We start from the raw sequence: 18,306 nt of genomic DNA, 5'->3' as shown, positions 1-18,306 counted from the left end.
ACTCTTTAAAAATATAGCTGAATAAATCTGTCCCTTCTCACAACAAGTCAAAGATATTGTTCAAATGAGTATAGTGCACGTTTTCTAACATGCCTTCCTAAAATATTATTTCTATTAAATTTATTTGTACCTATTGGTACATTTAGAATAGGGATGCTCACTTTTTCAGATTATCTATAATCAGTAATTCCTATCTAATCAATTAGATGCTGATAGGTTTGCAGAAAATGCTATTAAGAAGCCAAACCAAGCTTGTAATCTTTTTAAAAAAATATTTATCTAGTTTTGATTTTAATTCTGCACAGTCAATTTCATTTTAAAGGTTGTGAATTTAGAAGTGCCTGCATTGTTCTGCAGTTTTATTCAACTATTGTATGAGTGTGCATTGCCTTGACACCTATTACAGAGCACAGCTGTAATTATATCATCACCAAGAACAGGCTATAATTGCTGAAAATGGAATTTTATATTTAGATAAAAGGACTGTCCATTCTTTGTAATGTGTTGCACCAGAGAAAAGTAAGATTTCTTTTAAAATTTTAACATGTAATTTTAACAAGAAATAGTAGCGAGTTCGCTAAGTAGCTAAATATGCTATTCTGCAGCTGAGCGCCTGGCATATCATTTGTGGTACATTTTTAATTAGGGCATTTCCACCACTTTTAATGTAATTTCTATCATTAAACAAGAGAAAGTTTTATTGTTTTCACATAGCTGCTGGAGGTAAAGATATGCTCCTTAGTTGCACTGTCTTTCAAAGTGTCTGCAGACCCTGAGGAAAATGGAGGGAGGGGTATATGTGGAGAGAAAGGTTCCTTCCTCTCTCTTTTTTTTTCTGCTTCACCCTCGCCCCCCCCCCTTTTTTTTTACAAAAGAAATGGACATTCCTGCAGAAGGAGAGAAGTTGTCAGTAAATTAACTCTCCCTTTCCTTTCAGAGCATAATTTGGAGTGGTTTTGAAGTTGCTAAATGAAAAATAGAACAAGGGGTTCTTTTGATACATGTCCTGAAGAAGGAAAACGAGAAGGAGAAAGTTATGTGGGGGGGGGAAAAACCGAGCAGCCTTTCCCCCCCTCTCACCCCCCAGCCTGGAAAACAGATTTTTTTTTTTGTGGGAAATCAACTTTAGAGCAATATATCGGTTATAATCAGCCAACAATGGCATCTAACTTTCAAAGCCCTAAAAGAGAATTGTGACAGGATCTGGTAGAGATCTTTTCAAACACTTTGAAATGTTTTAAAACCCCAACTTTCTCCCCCATTTAAACAGTTGGATTCATCTCCAGTGGTCACCATATGGAGGTTTGGAGATCTATTGAGATGACCACCACCACTTGAATAGCGAAGGGGGGCCCCCCTGCTTTTCACCAGGACACAATGCCAGCAGAGTAAAGGAAACTATTAAACTCTTAGGGCAAGGAGGAGGGTTGGCAAACTTTCGTGGGCAGAATTTTGAGGACACAATCAGGCCGGCCCAACAAAAGGATTCTCTTGAGGCGTGCAGTGGGCCACATTGTATCACAAGGATCCCAGTCAACAGACTTTTCAGTGAAGTATGTTAACCTTTAGGCACTACTATCATTAATCACTGTCCCCTAGGCTGGGCTACTCAATGCTCTTTAGGGGTTTTTTTTCTCCCCTTCTATAGGAGCCGGAGAAGAAAGAAAGAACACCCCTAAACTGGTGAATAGACCAGCTCCACACATTCAGCCTGTTTACTCAACACGGGAGGGAGGGGGAGGAGGAGGAGGAGGGGAAAAGAGAGGACCTACTTAGCTTAGATTAAGTAAGCTTCAACTGGCAGAGAAGGGTCTAAGACAAGGGCCCCTGCTTCTACACATTAACCAAAGGTGATTGCTGCCTTTTAAAGCACTTTCAGAGTAAGGGCTTCTAGGTTGATATTTTTGTGGAAAGAAGCAGACACTTGGTTGCCCCACAGCCACTAAACAAAGCTGCTGGGATTCTAGACCGGCCTTTACCCAAATGTTTTGGCCCCCTTAGCGCCACACACCACGAACCTCTGGGCCGGGGGATAAAGGGCCACTGTGTGTCCAAGGTGCTTGGGGTGCAACGCCACCCAAAGGTATGATGCTGGCAGCTGATGGGAGGCCTCCCTCCTTTCTCTTGCATGGGCACATGGATGTCCAAGCAACTCAACAGGTGGTGGTGGGGGGTCTGGGTGAGAACTGGGTGATAGGCTCAGGTGCGTTTCCAGGCCTGTCATAGATCCACCAGCAGATTGCCTTGTGGCAAAGCCTTGGTGGGAGAGGTGCCCTGTGCCCCTCGGTTGAAGAAGCTTCAGGGGGTAGGAGAGGGGCCTCTAGGCACTCTCCAGGTTTGGGAGGCAAGGTCTGGGCCTTCAGCTGTTTTCCCAAACTGGGAGAAACCAAAGGGGGGGGGGGGAAACCGTCCTATAGGCTTGTTCTGGATGAAGCTTCCAAAGAGACCTCAAAGAGAGTTCCTTCCTGCTTTCTGAACTTGCTTGTTTTCTTGCAGACCTTTCATTCACAGAATAACAGAGTCGGAAGGGGACCTTGTAGGTCATCTAGTCCAACTCCCACCCACCCACCCAAGCGGGAGACCCTACACCATTTCTGACCGATGGCAGTCCAATCTCTTCTGGAAGGTCTCCAGTGATGGCGCTCCCACAACTTCCGAAGGCAAAGCTAATTCCATTGGTTGATCGTTCTCACTGTCCGAAAACGTCTCCTTAGTGCTAGGTCGAATCTCTCCCCAAACTAGGTAACACCATCAGTGCTGCATCAGGGATGATGTTAGCTAGTTTGGGTAATGAAACGTCTGCAAGAAAACAACCAAACTCAAGAGAGCACCAAGGATCCCTCGGAGCGGGCGGCTGGGTCGCTTTGGTGGCTCTTTTGTCACCCGACCCAAGTCAAAGGAAGGCCAGGCGGGGAAAAGGGGAACAGAAAGGGACGGACATTCAGCTGAACCCGCGGGTGGATCGGGCGGAAAACCAGCCGCCTCAAGCCCCGCGCCGGAACTTCCCGAGGCCCTTCGGATCCCATCAGGTCGGCTGGGCTACTATGCCAGGAAAGGGCCAATCTCTCCAGCGAGGTCCCTTGGCTAGCTCGGCGATTCTCCCTTCGGCCAGATGGGGATCCAAGCGCTGGAAGTGTCGCAGCGTCTGTTTGTCAGCTGGCCAAAGGGGGGGGGGCGGGGGGGACATGTTAGGCAGCTCGGTTTACAGCTGAAGGGTAAGAAGTAAAACACCCTCAAACCTAGGTGTGTGTGTGTGTGTGTGTGTGTTTTGGGAGTAACAAGAAAAATTGGCGGCTTTTCAGCCCAAAGGTTAGAGAAGCTTGAAAAGAAATCCACAAATGCCTCGTCCAGAAGGCTGTCTTCGCTGAACCGGCATTAAAGACCGCAAAGGTTAGGATCCAACTCCATTAACACCAACGGGACCCTCTCCACTGACTTCAGAATACGATGTAGATTCGCCCTAAATTCAAAATCTGCTTCCAATAACGGTTACGACGACTTTTTCGTCCGCTTTCATCTCTTGTCTTCCCTCCCGCTCCTCTCCGCCTCAAAACCTCCCCCCCGACGCCTGTTAACTCCGAAGTTTTGATCGGAGAAGACAGACAGATATGTTTTTAAAAAGAAAAAAAGAAAAAGAAACGACAGACAATTAAGATATCTTGCTTTCTTTTAAAAGAGACACTTTAAGGGGGGGGGGGGCGAAAAAGCAGCTTTCTAAAGCACTCAATAGTCCCGTTCCACCTTCTCTGGACCTAATCCGTAAGAAAGCGAGTGAATATGCTGCCCCTATTATCTAAAAGCTAGACCATCTGACGCTGGGTATGAGGATTTGTTTCCAGGAAAGAAAAAAAAAGTGGGGGTGGGGGGTGGATAAAAGACGCTGGGAAATAAAATCATTCCTTAGTTTCTTAGTGTCTTAATCAGTGAGGCGGAAAACTAGCAGAGGAAGAAAAAGAAAAAAGAAACCGAGCAAGCAAGAAAGATAGCAAACCGATTGCGGCACCTTTCAGCTGTTGGAGCTGGGATCAAAACATTGTAGCATCTGTTGAAAGAGAAAGTGTCTAAATCCTATAGAAGGGCTTTAGTCTTATATGTGAGGGGAGAAGGGAGCCGGGCAGGGGCAGGGTGAACGATAAGAAACGGTGTCTCGGGGATGCCTAAAACCAGTCAATTACCCGAGAGAGAGAGAGAGGGAGGGAGAGAGAGAGAGAGAGAGAGAGAGAGAGAGAGAGAGAGAGAGAGAGAGAGAGAAGACGGTCTCTTTTTGTTCTGTCAAGCCCTCGTGTAGCCATTATTTTATTTGCTGCTGCCTGGCGTTTATCAGATTGAGACCGTATTTGTCCCCCTCTGAGACCTAACCTTGCCTTATGCTTGGGGAGTAATGGGCTCTTAAAATCCAGGCACACAGAGGCAGCCCTGCAAGGGGGGGGGGGAGAACATCGGAGATTGGCAGGACTGTTCCAGGGCAAAAAAACAAAACAAAAACCCAACCACCTTGGAATCCTTTGAAAATCCTCTTTCACTCCCCCCCCCCGCCATTCGAAGCTCCCCCCTCCCCTCATTTCCTATATACCCTCCGCATTTTATGCGGTGAAGTCGAGGCCAATAAATAAGCTCCCGTCCAACTTTCTTTCTTTCTTTCTTTTTTACCCCAACCAAGCTTTGGTTTGAAGTGGGACAGATGATTAAGATCAGCGGGCTGGCGGGCTGGGGTTGTTGGGGGGTCCCGGGGTGGGGGAGAGAGAAACATTGGGAAGCCGGGCGTCCCCATCCCAAACAGGCTCGCTTCAAACGATTTCAGAACGAATTAGGCTCAACTTGTAGACGACGGGCTTCGCCAGCTGGGGGGGGAGGGGGGAGATCGAGCTCAGGGCGAGCGTTTTTTAAGGTTGGAATTCCAAACAATTTTTTTTAAAAAAAAATTCCTGGGCTAGGCAAGGAAGCCCCTCCGTCCAAAATGGAGAGCTCCCTGCCTGGGGACTTCTAGTGAGCGAGCAGCTGGTGTTCCTTTTTTGGGAATAATTTTGGAATCATCCTGCCCCATTTCTCTCTCTCCCCCTCTCCCTCTTTCTCTCTCTTTCTCTCTCTTTCTCTCTCTTTCTCTCTCTCTCACACACACACACAAACCGCAGGCTAAGGCCCCAGCTTCTTCAGGAAGCGACTCCCAGCCAAGGTCCGGCTGGAAGCCAACCCGACACAAAGTCCAACAACCCCGCAACACACACACACACACACACCCGGGCGGCTTCCCAAGAACCGCCTCGCTTTCCCTTGAGGCCTGCGCGCACTTTGAAGACTTTCAAGGTGAGGGGGGGAGGGCAAGGTTGCTCTTTCGGGACCGCCTGAGCTCATCAAGCGCCCTGGGAGGGAAAGAGGGTCCTGCGCCTTTTCGGGAGAGGGTCTGCCGAAGTCCGTCTGCCCCCCCGTTGCTCTTCTCCAACGAGGCGAAGAGAGGAAGCACTAACTCCCCTCCGAGTAGCAGAATGAACAGGTGCTCTTGGGTTAAAGGCCACGCGGAACAAAATAAATCAAAAGACGGATGCATCCTGTCGAAGGGACCGACCGTTCTCGAAAGGCTACGACCGACTGCAAAGATGCGCATCCTTGAGGCGGAGGCGGAGGGGCGGCGGAAGAGGGCAGGCAGAGAGGACCCTGTTAATGGCAACCGGGAGGCCGATTGCCCGTGGACCGAAAGAGGGGGGGGTCGGATCTTCGCCCACCTCATTCACAGCACACCTCCCCCCGCGGGAATCTTTTCCCACACTTGGGCGAGCTCTCCGGAGTCTCGCTCCCGTTGAGTCGCTAGAACTTAGCCCAGCGCAGCGGCTCCGGTTGGCCTCTCTTCTCTCTCGGAAGACCTTTGCTAAAGCCCTGCTGGGGCGACCCAGCTCCCCGCTTCTCTGCGCTCTCCTCAGGCTCCAGCAGTGCAAACGAGGGAGAAGCAGGCTTCTCCGGCCAACACCCCTCCTCCCCCGCCCACATACACCCACCGAGAGCTCCCCTACTCTGACTGAGGATACCCCGATCCTCAAAGCCTCGGGGAGGAAGGCTACAACCCGACGCGTAACTTTCGGAGAAGGGAAAGAACCTGCTTAATGCCGGCAACCTTAAAGCGAGGTCTTTGAAAAGAGGAAGAGCGCCCGATCCAAAGATATTTTCTTACTCTCCGCCTGACTCACTTTGCCATCCTGAGCGTGGGTGAGCAGAGGCCAGCCTTAAATACTAAATACAAGTAAATTACTTCCGATTAAGAGGTGGGTGAGATTTAGTCTGGAATTAAATTAGGCCCTTTTCTTGGAATTTCAGTTTAGGATCGCATAGGCATTTCGAATCGGAAGGGCCCAGCTCAAGGATTGGAAAAGAGTTAAACCACAGGTGTCAGTAGGATAGAACTGCAAAATCTTCCCCTTGAGCACAGAGTGCTGCTTCCTATTAAAACCTAAAGTCGGTGGTGCCAGATTCAAATCTGCTCAGTCTGTTTGGTCTCACAGTCCAAGATATGTGGGAGTTGAGTGTGTGGGATTCGTTCCGGGCAAATCCTTCTCCCCTTCACCTGAGCGACCAGAATGCTTCTGATTTTTCAGGCTTCCCTTGAACTGGCTGAAATTCGGGTCTGAAAAGACTCTGAAAACCCCTTTGCCTCCCTGGCCTCTTTTCTCTGCACAACATTCTCCAGCTGGTGTCATGCCGATGAACTAAAGGACAACCGCTCAACTTCCCCAGCTAGGGTTGGCTAGGGTGCAGCTAAACCCCAGGGAAGGGTTTGCCAACACAGCTGGCATTAGGTATGATAAAGGGGGTCCTTTTTTTACCTTCACACAACTCCCCCTGGTCCAAGCGTTGGTCCCTTCTCTTCCCATCTGAATGCCCTGTTTGTGGCAATTCCAAGCTTTGACCATACCTTCCCCGACTTTCCCATCTTTAACCCGACAGACAGGTAGCAACTCCAGAGTCCAGAGGCTCTTACAAATAAACCCAAGAGGCTCCTTTGATGGGTCACCCCCTCCTCTGGGTTTTGGTTTTGGCTGTCCCAGGCTGCAGTCCTGAGAGAACAGCAATGCCCAGTGCCTGGATGCTTTAATGCCGATGCTTTTCAGTGGAAGCCTTGGAAAAAGCAATGGAAAACTTTGAGCTGGTAGTTCTTTCAAGGCAGATTTATTGCGGCAGGACGTTTTACAGGAAGGAGCTTGCTCTGGCTCATGAAAGAAGTGACATGGGAATAGCTGGAGATCTGTCTTGAAAGAGCCAGTAGCCGTGAAGGTGTGACGAGAGTCCTCCTTGCTTTTGCTGCAGCACATATTTCACTTCCTGGATCCCACAATGGCCCCTGCCACAATGTCTACACACAATGCACAAAGCTGATAGATATCTATTTTGCTTCCTCCCAAAGGGAATTCAAAGTGTTGAGGTCCAAAGGAGTAGTGGGATGGAGGGGGGTGGTATTGGACTCAGTCCTCCACTAGCTTCAGCCACCAATGCGCGCGCGCGCACACACACACACACACACACACACACCCAGATGAGGCCTGGGGCCTGGTCTTCTGAGGGTCCCTCCTAGAAAGCCCCCTTCTCTTAAAACTGACATGTCTAATTGGCAAACGGTGCCATATCGTGTCCAGAGGTCTCCTGTGGAACATTTCTACAGCTGTCTCCTTCAACTAGATGCTTATTCATGTCGCCTTAATGAGAAACAAAACGATCTCTAATGAGCAATTACATAGCGACAGAATTGTTCCCATAACAAATTCTTGTGTGTGACAGAAACATCCTTTGTACCAGATATTCTGCATATTGTTACTGATTTTCTTTCTTTCCTTCTCTCCCTCTCTCGCGTGGTCGCTTTCCTCTGTCTTTCTCTTCTGACTTCCTCTCTTCTTTCTCCTTTCCCAGACAGTAGGGTGTTGCCTATTGGACGCTGGAAAAGCTGACCAGAGCCACCCCAAGAGAGGACAGGCAAACAAGCAGAGAAGCTCCGATCCTCAAGGGAGCGAACTCAAACCAAGGGGATGTGAAAACATGCCTCTTCCCCAACCACGAGCAATGCCCAGGCATAGCTGGCATCAGAGCCTGACAGCAGTGATCAACCCCTGAGTTTGGAATCCCCTGAAAAAAACAAATCCAAATGTACTCCAGCCTGGGTTTCAAAATGCCAAAGCCTTTATCTAAAAGGGAACAAGTATAAGCAACCCACAACAGCAGGGTTTGTTCCCTTCCCTTCAATACTTATTTTCTGGCAAAGAAAAGCAAGATTCTACAAGAGACAGGGACCTTAATTCTTAGGTTGACTAATCAGATCCTGAAAGATGAAGAACTGCATTTTTAGCCTGCCCATCATTGGGAATGCTTCTTCCCAGAGCTTCACCATTTGTTAATTACGCTTCCAAAGCAAGTGAGGATTTGCTCCCAGTCTATCAGCCAGTTAGCGTCTGATGCCTTTTAATTGGGAGAAAGGGACTGAAAGGGAGTTTCCTTGTGTGGGGACTTGGTTTGAAAGCACCCTGAAACTCTGCTGCTCTTGGGCAGGTTTTTTTTTTTTTTAAAGCAAATGTAGGACACCCGTAGTGCTTTCTCTTCCATTTTGTCCTCACCACAACCCTGTGAAGGACATTGGGACTGAGAGAAAAGTCAGGCTCAGGAAGTCACCCAGGGTGTTTCTGTGGTTGGAAATGGATTAGGGTCCAGTCTTTCCATTGTTTAACCCTTCATCCACTGGCTCTCCTTCTCCAGTGTTGTTGTTTTTCTCAACTGCCTAGTCTACCCTCTATCCTGGCAGTGTCTGGAGGTCTCCCTAGATAAAGGGTGGTATTCAGGGAAGTGGGTTTGGTCACCACATTATAAAAAAGATGTTGAGACTCTAGAAAAAGTGCAGAGAAGAGCAACCAGGATGATTAGGGGACTGGAGGCTAAGGCATATGAAGAACTGGGGTTGGCTAGTCTAGTAAAGAGAAGGACCAGGGGAGGCATGATAGTGGTCTTCCAATATTTGAGGGGCTGCCACAGGGAGGAAGGGGTCAAGCTATTTTCTAAAGTGCCTGTAGGCCAGACAAGGAATAATGGATGGAAACTGAACAAGGAGAGATTTAACCTGGAAATAAGGAGAAACTTTCTGTCAGTGAGAACGATCAACCAATGGAACAGCTTGCCCTCTGAAGTTGTGGGGGCATTATCACTTGAGACTTTCAAGAAGAGATTGGACTGCCTTTTGTCAGAAATGGTGTAGGCTCTTCTGCTTGGGGGGGGGTTGGACTAGATGACCTACAAGGTCCCTTCCAACTCTGATTATCTATTATCTGTTAACCTCTGCTTTGATAAAACATCCTTTTTAAGTGGGCGTTCCCAGGGAGGCAGAGTAGAGAGTGAGAAGGGAGTTGAAAATGGAGGAAGAAAGAGTCAGGTAGACCTTTAGGCTCTAGTCTGAAGGATCATTTGAGAAATCAGATTGGTCTGCAAGGAGAGGAGGAGGAGGAGAAGGGAAAGAGCAGTTGAACTGACCTCTCTTCCCTGCCTACCTTGCGTTGGTTGTCCTGGGACAGACGTCCCCGGGTACCATCCAGGCCTGGTGCCCCACGTCCCTGTCTGCCCATTCAGCATTCTCAGCTTGTCGTACATTCCATCTGCTCCCATCTGTTGCTTTTCGCTAGCCAGGTTGCGTAGGACTCGGTTGATCGAAGAGACCTGGAAGGGAAATTGCATTCCACCAAATGGCAGCCACAGTGGGACGGAACCTCACCAACCCCTTCCCTTCCCATCTTCCCCCTTCCCATCCCAGCCACAGATCGACTGTCCACCCAGAGAATTTAAAGCCAGAAATGAAGCCAAACTCACTCGGCTTCCTTGGGATCGGGCCCACCATTCATTTCACCAAGAGTTCTTGACAAGCAGCCCCCTTTAAGACACAGGTCTTCCCTGGCCCTCTTTGCTCCATTCATTGCAAGCTCCCCGGCTTTCAGTAGGGCCACGCTAATCAATGCCCCCCACCCACCCAAAGATGCAGTGCTAGGCTGCCATCCCAGGACTGTGGGGTGGGGGGAATGGGAGATGCATTCAGGAGGCAAGGCATGTGTTACGGAGCCTGAGACTCCGAGATCCTGGCGAAAAGCAAGCGGCAGCAAAAGAGACCTCTGGGTTCAGCTGCGCCTTCAAACATATTTGGCACCAAGGCAGAGGCAGGCAAATTTAGATCCCTTTTGGCAGGGCCTCGGTGGGTTAGCTTGAGTACTTTCCTTTCATAGGGCAATCACTTCTTTGGGAAGCGAATAGCCTGAGGCAAAAATGCCTCATCCTCTTCCAATTAGAAAGAAATGCCCAGCTTATTTGCACAGAAAGATCCCCCCCCCCCCGTTTCCCACCCCTCACGCGCGCACGCACACACACACACACAATGTTTTTTGTTTTGTTTTCAAGGGTATTTATAAGTATGGTATTTAGGTTTCTTCGGGTATTTTCCCACGTCTTAATATAAGTTATTAAGTTATATAAATATATATGTAATGTTACAAACTATTCTAAATATACAAGTTCCAGGTATACATATATTACATTTGGGATATTCAAAAGCAGCCTATTTCTATTCTTTAAGTCCCCAAGAGTTTAAAAGCCAAGAGTGAGACCCGAGTTACTTTTTTTTTTTTTTTTTTACAAAGTGCTCCTGCAAGTTTTGCCCCTATGGAAGGAAGGACAGTGAGACAGACAAGGGAAGACTATGGAGCTAAAAGACAAGGTGGGAAGGGTTATCTGCAACTCTAGGTTCTAGGTCAGACAGAAAGGAGATTCTCCAGAAACTTACGCTGGGTATATTATCGTTGGTACAGACCCCCTCCGATAGTAATCTGTCTCGGATCTCCCAAGCAAAGATGGAGGGGCACTCTCGCTTATACTGCGCTATTTTGCTTACAACTTCTGGAGTCGCTACTCTTGGCTTGCTACCTCCGATTGCCCGCGGTCGAATGGAGCCAGTTTCGTAATACCTGCCCAGAATTTTACTCACACAGCCATTCGACACCTGCATCAGGGAAGTGGACAGAAAATCACATTATTAATAATTTCAAGACAAAAATAAAATTGTTTAAGTATGCATTAAACAATGACAAGCTTACGTTTTGATTGTCCAGCACTTGGACTTTTGCATCTGCATGGGTCTATAAACACAAAAATATACCTTCAATGGTATGAGAACTTACTTAGAGAGGTTTCTTTTCTTTTTCTTTTCTTTAAAAAAAAAAGATCACATTTGGGACCCTACATGCTACAAAGGTGAAATGTTTGTTCTAAAAAAAAAAACACCTTTTGACAACAGGGGAAGGGAGAGAAAAACTGAAGAAAGATGGCAAATATGGATAAGATGTTTAGTAGATAAGCTACTAACGGGCATCTTCAGACCAGTTTTCAAAATAGGCACATTCCTGAGGAAAGGATATTAGGATTGTAGAGTTGACCTATCAGAGACGAATTGGACCGCCTTCCTAAAGCCAAATACCTGGCCAAAACTTCTCCAGGGGTAAGGATTGCCAAAGCAAAGGCGATTCTTTGAGTATTGCTGGTTTTTCAGCCTTCGCTTAATATATGCATGCAGAAAACGGAAGCTACTACATCCGGGCGGAGAGGCCACCTTAGCTCCCCCCCCCTCCTCCGTCCCCAATGCAATGGAGACATTTCCAAGAAGGGCATTGGGGATTTGGCTATCTCTTCTCCCCTCCCAGTTCATTCCCAGAGCCAACTAAGGCAACCACTTGAAGCACTAGATGACCACATACAAATAAGGCATAGACAGACTGATCAAGCAATAGATAGTATATATATTATATTTATATATATAATATATTTCCCATGGTTTGGAGAAACCGCTGGACTGAGCAGAATCCATTATTTCTTTTCACACACACCCCCAGAAAGCTGGACGGGGAAATTTGAACAGCCGTGGAAAGCCCCCCCACTCTTCCTCCTCCTCCTGCTCCTCTTCCTCCCTTGTTTTCCAAGAAGGCAAGAAGCCCCGGGCTGGCTCCAACTGGGGAGGCGACTAGCGTTTTCACCTGCAGGATTCGGGAGATGTCGCACGGCCGAGCCCCGCTGTGGGCCAGTTCCACGATTTTTTGCCGGGTTGAATCTGGCAGCGGCCGCCCGTTGACAAACACCCCGCCGAGCTGATTCACGCCGCTGTGACCTGCGAAGTGGGCGAAGGAAAAGAAGGACAATGGAAGTCTCGGTCACCTGAGGGTCACCTGCAAGAGCCCCGCAGCTCCCTCCGGGGTCATGGGGAAGGCAAGGGCGGCGGGGTGGGATGGGGTCGGGGGGCAGTCGAGGGAGGAGACAGGGGAGACAGGGATACGGCGACGGGGGAGGTGAGAGCCGACGGAGCACCAGCAGCTCTAGTCCCACCAGCTGGGCCTGGCAGAACCACAGGGGGAGAAGAAGAAGAGCCTTCTTCCTTCAAACCAAGCCTCCTCGCCGCCGCGGCCTCTCCAGGCGCCGTCTAGGTTTATAGCCACAGAAAAGGGAACCGCCGTCGTCAGTTCAAACCCGACACACATCTCTAATTCTCCTTCAGGAAAGCCCAGCTCGACAACCCCCGGGTGGTGGTGGTGGTGGTGGGGAGGGGATCGGGTGGGGTTTGGGAGGGAAGTTATTGCTCCGCTATCGGCTCTCCTGTCTCACCGCCCCAGCTTCTCTCTTCGGCCCCCTTCCCCAATTCTAGGCGGAATGCCGAATCCATTGACGGCCGGCTCTGTCCAGAAGAGCAACATTCGCTTTACACCCTTCCTACTCAGCCGTCATCCTTTCAGCAGGTTTGGCAAGAGCCGAGCAAGGAAAAGCAGCAGCGGCGGCGGCGGCTGGAGGGGGAGGGGGGCTGGGAAGAAAGGTGGGGTGGGGGGGACAGCAAAAAGAAGAAAAAAAAGCCGCCCGTTTCTCGGATTGAGCCTTGGAAGCCAGGCGCTTGGCTCCGGGAGCACACACAGGGCAGCTTGGGCCCGGCAAGGGTGCCTTGTCCTCCCTCACCTCTCTTCCCTTCCCTTCCCTTCCCCCCCTCCGCAAAGCAGGAGAAGCAGCCCGGGCTGCTTGGTTCTCCCCCTCTTCCAAATTGGGCCACCCCCAGAAAGTCGCCTTTCCCCCATTCCCCCCCCCCCCACACACGTTGGAGGTAAAAGCTGGGGGGGGGGAGAAGGGACACCAGGGTTATTCAGGAAAAGCCACGAACTTGGTCTGCATCCTCTCCGCACAGCTCCCCCCCCCCCCCCCCACCCGGCCAAAGGCAAGACTCCCAAAAAGGGGCTTGAAAAGGATCCCCGACCTGCAGCGTTAAGCTTTGGAGAGAGAAAAGGTTCCCCGGAGAAGATCTGGCCTCTCTCTCTCTCTTTTTCTTTCTTTCTTTCTTTCTTTCTTTCTCTCTCCCCTCTTTCTGTCAGTCTCTGCTTCTGCTCTGCTCGCCTTCTCTCTTTGGAGCCTTCTGCTAAATTGACTCCAGGAGCCTCGGCTCCTTAGCAATAAATAAGCTCCAAATATAGAAGAGCAGGAAAATATGATGAGTCTCTCTGACATTTGTCTTTAAAATAAAACTAGCTGCACGTCAAGTTTGAGCTTAATTTCTGGAAATAGGCGGAAGTCGGGCCGGATCATGCATGGAAGGCTAATTGAAAAGATCAGTTGGAGCACTTGTAGCAGACCTGTCACTTTGTGACAGTGCTCCGCTCTTGGATATTGCGTCGCCACGACAAACGGGAGCAGGATAAAAACGACCCTTTCCGTCCGGATTTGGGTATCACTCCGACGAGAGTGAACTCGCCTAGCTATCCCTTCGAGGAGAAGCGACTTTTGAAGGGAGCCCACAGGGTCAATCCGGACACCACCGAAGGGGCGCGCTGCCTCCGCGATAAATCCGAAGTGACAAGAGTTGGAGAGAGAGCAGTGGGGAGAGGAGGAGGAGGAGGAGGAGGAGAGCGGGCTGGGAGTCTTCACGTAAAGGCCACTGGAGAACTGACCAGCCATGGCTGCAAGGCGTCTAAACGGGGAAACAGCAAGCCCTCTTTGCTTTTAGGATGGAGTTGCTGACCAGGAAGGAGCTCGGGAAAGGCAGCCCGGGGAGGGGGCGGGATCCGAGGCCCACTTTTCTCCCCCCTCTCGCCCTCCCTCCACCAAGGACTTGTTTCCTGGAGAGCTTTTATGCTCAACACCGGCACCCAGGGCCTCCCTTTCTCCCCCTCTCTCTCTTCCCCCCTCCCCACATTGGCCTGGACTGTAGAGAAATCTTGGTCGTCCTTCCCCCGACCCACGTCCTACAGAGGCCTGAGGCCAGACCCGGCCTCAAGGCAAGCACATCTTAAGCCTGTAGCTGAGTTCTTCTGCTCCCCATAAGCCGGGGAGGGCGGGGTTTCCATCGCCACTGGGTCCTCGGAGCTCTAGGGCCTGCGAGGTGCACAGAGGCGAGCTCTTCTTCCTTAAGCCTCCACACCCCACTCTCTTCCCACCCACCCCACCCTCACAGAAGCCGACGGAGGCCATTCGCTGGCCTACCGGAGAGGCAAGAGACGCCTTTCCTCCTCCGCGCCTCAAGGAAGGCAGCCCAACTCCCAAATTCCATGTTAAAAAAAAAAAAGGTTAAGCCTTAATCAATGCCTTAATTTCCCAGGAGAACGGCGGCAGTTCGAGCCCAGTGGCAATGATTATGCGCCTCGGCTTCTCGGGCGAGCCATCTAAGAGGAAAACATATGGTCCCAATTTGGATGCGCGGGGCTGCAGACACGCAGATCTCCACACAAAGCCGGGAAAAACTGGCCGCGACCTCCACCCAAATCATCACCCCGGCGGCCTTTCTTCCCCCCCCCCCCTTCTATCTATCTCCCTGCGGGTAGGAATGGAGGAATGGGGCGGGGGGGGGGGGAGGTCGGGAGGAAATCTAGTGCAAAGGCATTTGCCATTCCCAGGAAAGACGCTCGCCTTGGGTAGGGAGGCTCGGGCGCAGAGGGGATGGCGCCCTCTCAAGAAGGCCGCCTCAGCCATTTCTCCAGGGACGAGCCAAACCTGGAGCAGGAAACCTTCATCAACGCTGCCCCAGTCCCAGCCACGGAGGGACTCCCGAAAGGGGCCCGACGATCAAACTCAGCGCCACGGCCTCGGGGCGTATTAGCACAGAAAGAGACCCCGCGGTTGGGGGGGGAGAGTGTTTTTCCCACCCACCCCCAGTCGGGAAACTACAGCCCCCCCTCCCCCAAGCGAGTCTGGAGGTCAGAGAAAATGGGACAAACCCACCCAGCCCACCCCGGATCCAGGAAAGCCGAGGCCGCGAGTCGAAAGGGGTTGAACCTCGGGTTTTTATCCGGAGGGGCTCCGGATTGGAGTCGCCTAAGGGCCGGCGCAGAACTGGCCGGAGCTTTTTGCGGGACTCCTTTAAAAAAGCGAAGAAAAGCTCCGCTGTGCTCAAAGGGGGGCTGCCTTCCAAGCCAACTTCCGAAAGCCAAGGAGATGGAAAAGAGACCCCGGGGTTCCGGGCAAGAGGCGAGCGAGTCCCGCGCAAGAAGAGAGCAGAGAAGAGAGGGAAGCCAAAGCTATTGAGAGCCGGATTCCGCAACCGAGACTCGACTTGCACTTTCTCTCACCAAGGCAATCCCGACGGAGTTGGCATACTAACGAGCTATCTTTAGGATTTCAAAGCTCCACCGAACAACAACCACCGGCCAGGGAGGGGGTGAGGGTTTACAGTAAATTTAAAACAAAACAAAACACAATATGCTTTTTTTTTTTTTTTTTAACATCGGAATCGCTTGCAAAGAGCTCTACGGTTATTTTTTACCGGCATAACTTTTGGGGAAATTAGGGCACCGTCCATCTCAACGGATCAAACCTACCTTGATCTCAGGAGTAACCTGCGAGCTAACTCGCCTTCCCTGCACGCTGCACAACGGGGGAAGGTTTTGTTTTCAAAACCCAACCCATGAATTCCAAGTCCATGAACATCCGGGAGAGCAACTTTCCCCACCAAGATAAGGCTTAGGGGACTGTCCAGCTCTCCACTGCCCGGCCATATCGACCTCCCCAAGAAACCAGTCGCTTTATGCTTAGCGCGACTTGCTGCCCCCAAGGCTGACATTCCTGTTAGAGGCTTAAAGCGTGTTTATCAGTAAATAAACAGCGCGGTCGGTCTTAAAGAGAGTCCAACCATTTTTGTGGGTGGGTGGGTGGGTGTACTTGAGTCCCCTCGCCAAGGTGCGGAGCTGCGGCGCGAAATCACGGCCCTCCTGCGGAAACCCGGAGCGGATTTTAAGTAGGGATTTGATTCTTCGTTCTCGGGCTGAAAGCACCTGTGCTCCACCCAATTCCCCAGGAAACGAGGCGGCTGGGAGTAAATTGTGGCCAGATTTGGGGGAGGGAGGGAGAGAGGGGGGGAAAATATCCGGGTGACTCCTGGCACCTCTTTCCCATAATTCGGTTCTCCCCCCGCCTTCCTGTCAATGTCACTCGGGATTCCCTCCAGCGTGCGGAAAGGCCTGGCGAAGGTAGAGGCAGAGACAAGGCTCTTCCTCTTCGGAAGGGCATCCCACCAAGATCAAAGAGGGCCCCTTCCTTCCGAGCTCCGGAGAGTCCCGGAAGGAAGGCACTAACTACTAAGCCCTTTCAGCTGGCCGCTGGGAACGGCCCTCTCGAGATCCGGGACGCCTCTTCTTCCTCCGTCCCATCGCACTTGGAGGCTATCTCCAAGGCTTCCAACGCCGTGCCTAAAAGACACTAATAAATCAGGAATTCCTAAACCAGGATCCTCTTTTTCTCAGTTAATGCCTTCCGTCTTGCGGTGGAAATCGTCCCACCCTGTCCAGTCCTTCAGTCTGGCAGCGTGCTAACGTCCCCTTAACTCTGTGCCTAGGCGCCAAAGAAGATAGCTGGCGTTTTTGTTTTTTTGTTTTTGTTTTTAAATGGACGGTTCGGGAATTCCTAATGCCAGGGAGAAATTGCTTGGATTTCGAAATGAAACTCATTGCTAGGGCATTAGTAAAGAACTGCCACAAGCGCTGTTATTTTCTGGGCACGGTTTTAGGGATTCTACTTTACTTTTTGGAGAGTTGCTGGGGCCTTTTATGACAATATACCACAACTGAGGTTAAGGTGGGTCTCTTTTGCTTTACCCTCCAGACTGATAAAACGACCGGCCTGGAACTAGCAGCTTCCATAGCCCTAGCACCACGCCTTCTTGGACAAATACCTTGCATGCTAAGGGAATTTCCTTCCAGGTTAAGATGCACCGTCAGATTGAGGATTTTAACTATCTCACCTTTTTTTTTTGTTTTTAGTACACCACAACAAACAGAGAGCCATGCTATAATGCAATGGATCCGGTTTCCTTCCTTCCTTCCTTCCTTCCTTCCTTCCTTCCTTCCTTCCTTCCTTCCTTCCTTCCTTCCCTGCCTTCCCTCCCTCCCTGCCTTCCTTCCTTCCTTCCTTCCTTCCCTGCCTGCCTGCCTGCCTGCCTGCCTGCCTTCCCTGCTTTCATCCCTCCTTTTTCTAGTTTTAAGATGTGCAAAAGTTACACAGGCCTCAGTGCTCCACTATTTCCCGCCAGAGAGGCTGTCATGCTCATCACTGGGAAATGCTGGGGAAAGGGGTGATGTGAAGTGGACAGGAATCCATAGCACTGAGAGCCAAGGAAAAGGAATCAGACTTCTAGAAAATTGCCCGTGTGGGGATATCAGCTCCCCGCCTCATGTAGAGCATTATTCTCACATTATGTCCCTCCACAACACTCAGAAAGGACTTGCATATTTGAAAGTTTGCCCAGGAATCCAGGAGCAGATGAATTTTAGAGTGGGCCTATCTACAACCAATGGGTTGTCAGTCCACACAAACGTCTTCTTTCCCCCGCCATCTCCATTAGGTGCAATTTCAAGGAAGAAACAACTTCTGAGCTGGATGGATTTCCTTCCCTCCAAAAGGACAAAAGTTCCTTAAGGACAAAAGGAGAATCTTCACACAGCGCTTCCAAGTTCAAAAGCCCCCATCTCTTGGTGGAAGAATCCAAAGAACCTCATTCATCCAATCTCTTTCACTCTTTCTCTTCCATGCTGAAGAATATTTTCAAAACGAGTCATTTTCTCTCTTCCCAGCCACCTTACCACCCAAGACAAGCCGAACCAAACCCAAACCGCCTTTTCAACTAGACATGCTCAAGCGGGCACCCCAAAAGACAGGAAGGGCCACTTACTGTTCTGCATGGTGGACTGATGAACCGAGATCCCACGTGGCTCGGGAAGAGGGCACTGTTAGTGATAAAATCAATATTAACCAAGGTAATGAAGCAGGTCAGCAGTTCCAGTATTATTATGACTA

General features: G+C 50.3%; 1 protein-coding gene across 13 annotated transcripts in view; it reads right to left on the bottom strand.

Moving 5' to 3' along the window:
* Window positions 1–18,289, bottom strand: part of PAX6 (paired box 6) — a 29,283-nt gene extending 10,994 nt beyond the window's left edge. For 2 of the 13 annotated variants that reach the window (XM_026664630.2, XM_087951047.1), the window contains exons 1-5: window positions 18,182–18,289; window positions 12,030–12,160; window positions 11,097–11,138; window positions 10,787–11,002; window positions 9,510–9,675 (exon numbers count right to left, since the gene is read on the bottom strand). In XM_026664630.2, the coding sequence (XP_026520415.1) occupies window positions 9,510–9,675; window positions 10,787–11,002; window positions 11,097–11,138; window positions 12,030–12,160; window positions 18,182–18,191 (565 nt within the window). In that variant the 5' untranslated portion in view covers window positions 18,192–18,289. Of the gene's footprint in view, window positions 1–9,509; window positions 9,676–9,825; window positions 10,310–10,786; window positions 11,003–11,096; window positions 11,139–12,029; window positions 12,161–12,651; window positions 12,770–13,285; window positions 13,547–13,658; window positions 13,996–18,181 lie in introns of those variants that run through there. The other 11 variants (XM_087951049.1, XM_087951050.1, XM_026664632.2 and 8 more) reach the window with 8 other exon arrangements.
* Window positions 18,290–18,306: the final 17 nt, after the last annotated feature.

The sequence above is a fragment of the Notechis scutatus genome, chromosome 1, assembly GCF_049901735.1.
Source record: "Notechis scutatus isolate UNSWTSFEM ecotype Mainland chromosome 1, rNotScu1.2, whole genome shotgun sequence".
In the NCBI taxonomy this organism is placed as follows: Eukaryota; Metazoa; Chordata; class Lepidosauria; order Squamata; family Elapidae; genus Notechis; species Notechis scutatus.
This window is presented reverse-complemented; position numbering and strand designations above follow the sequence as displayed.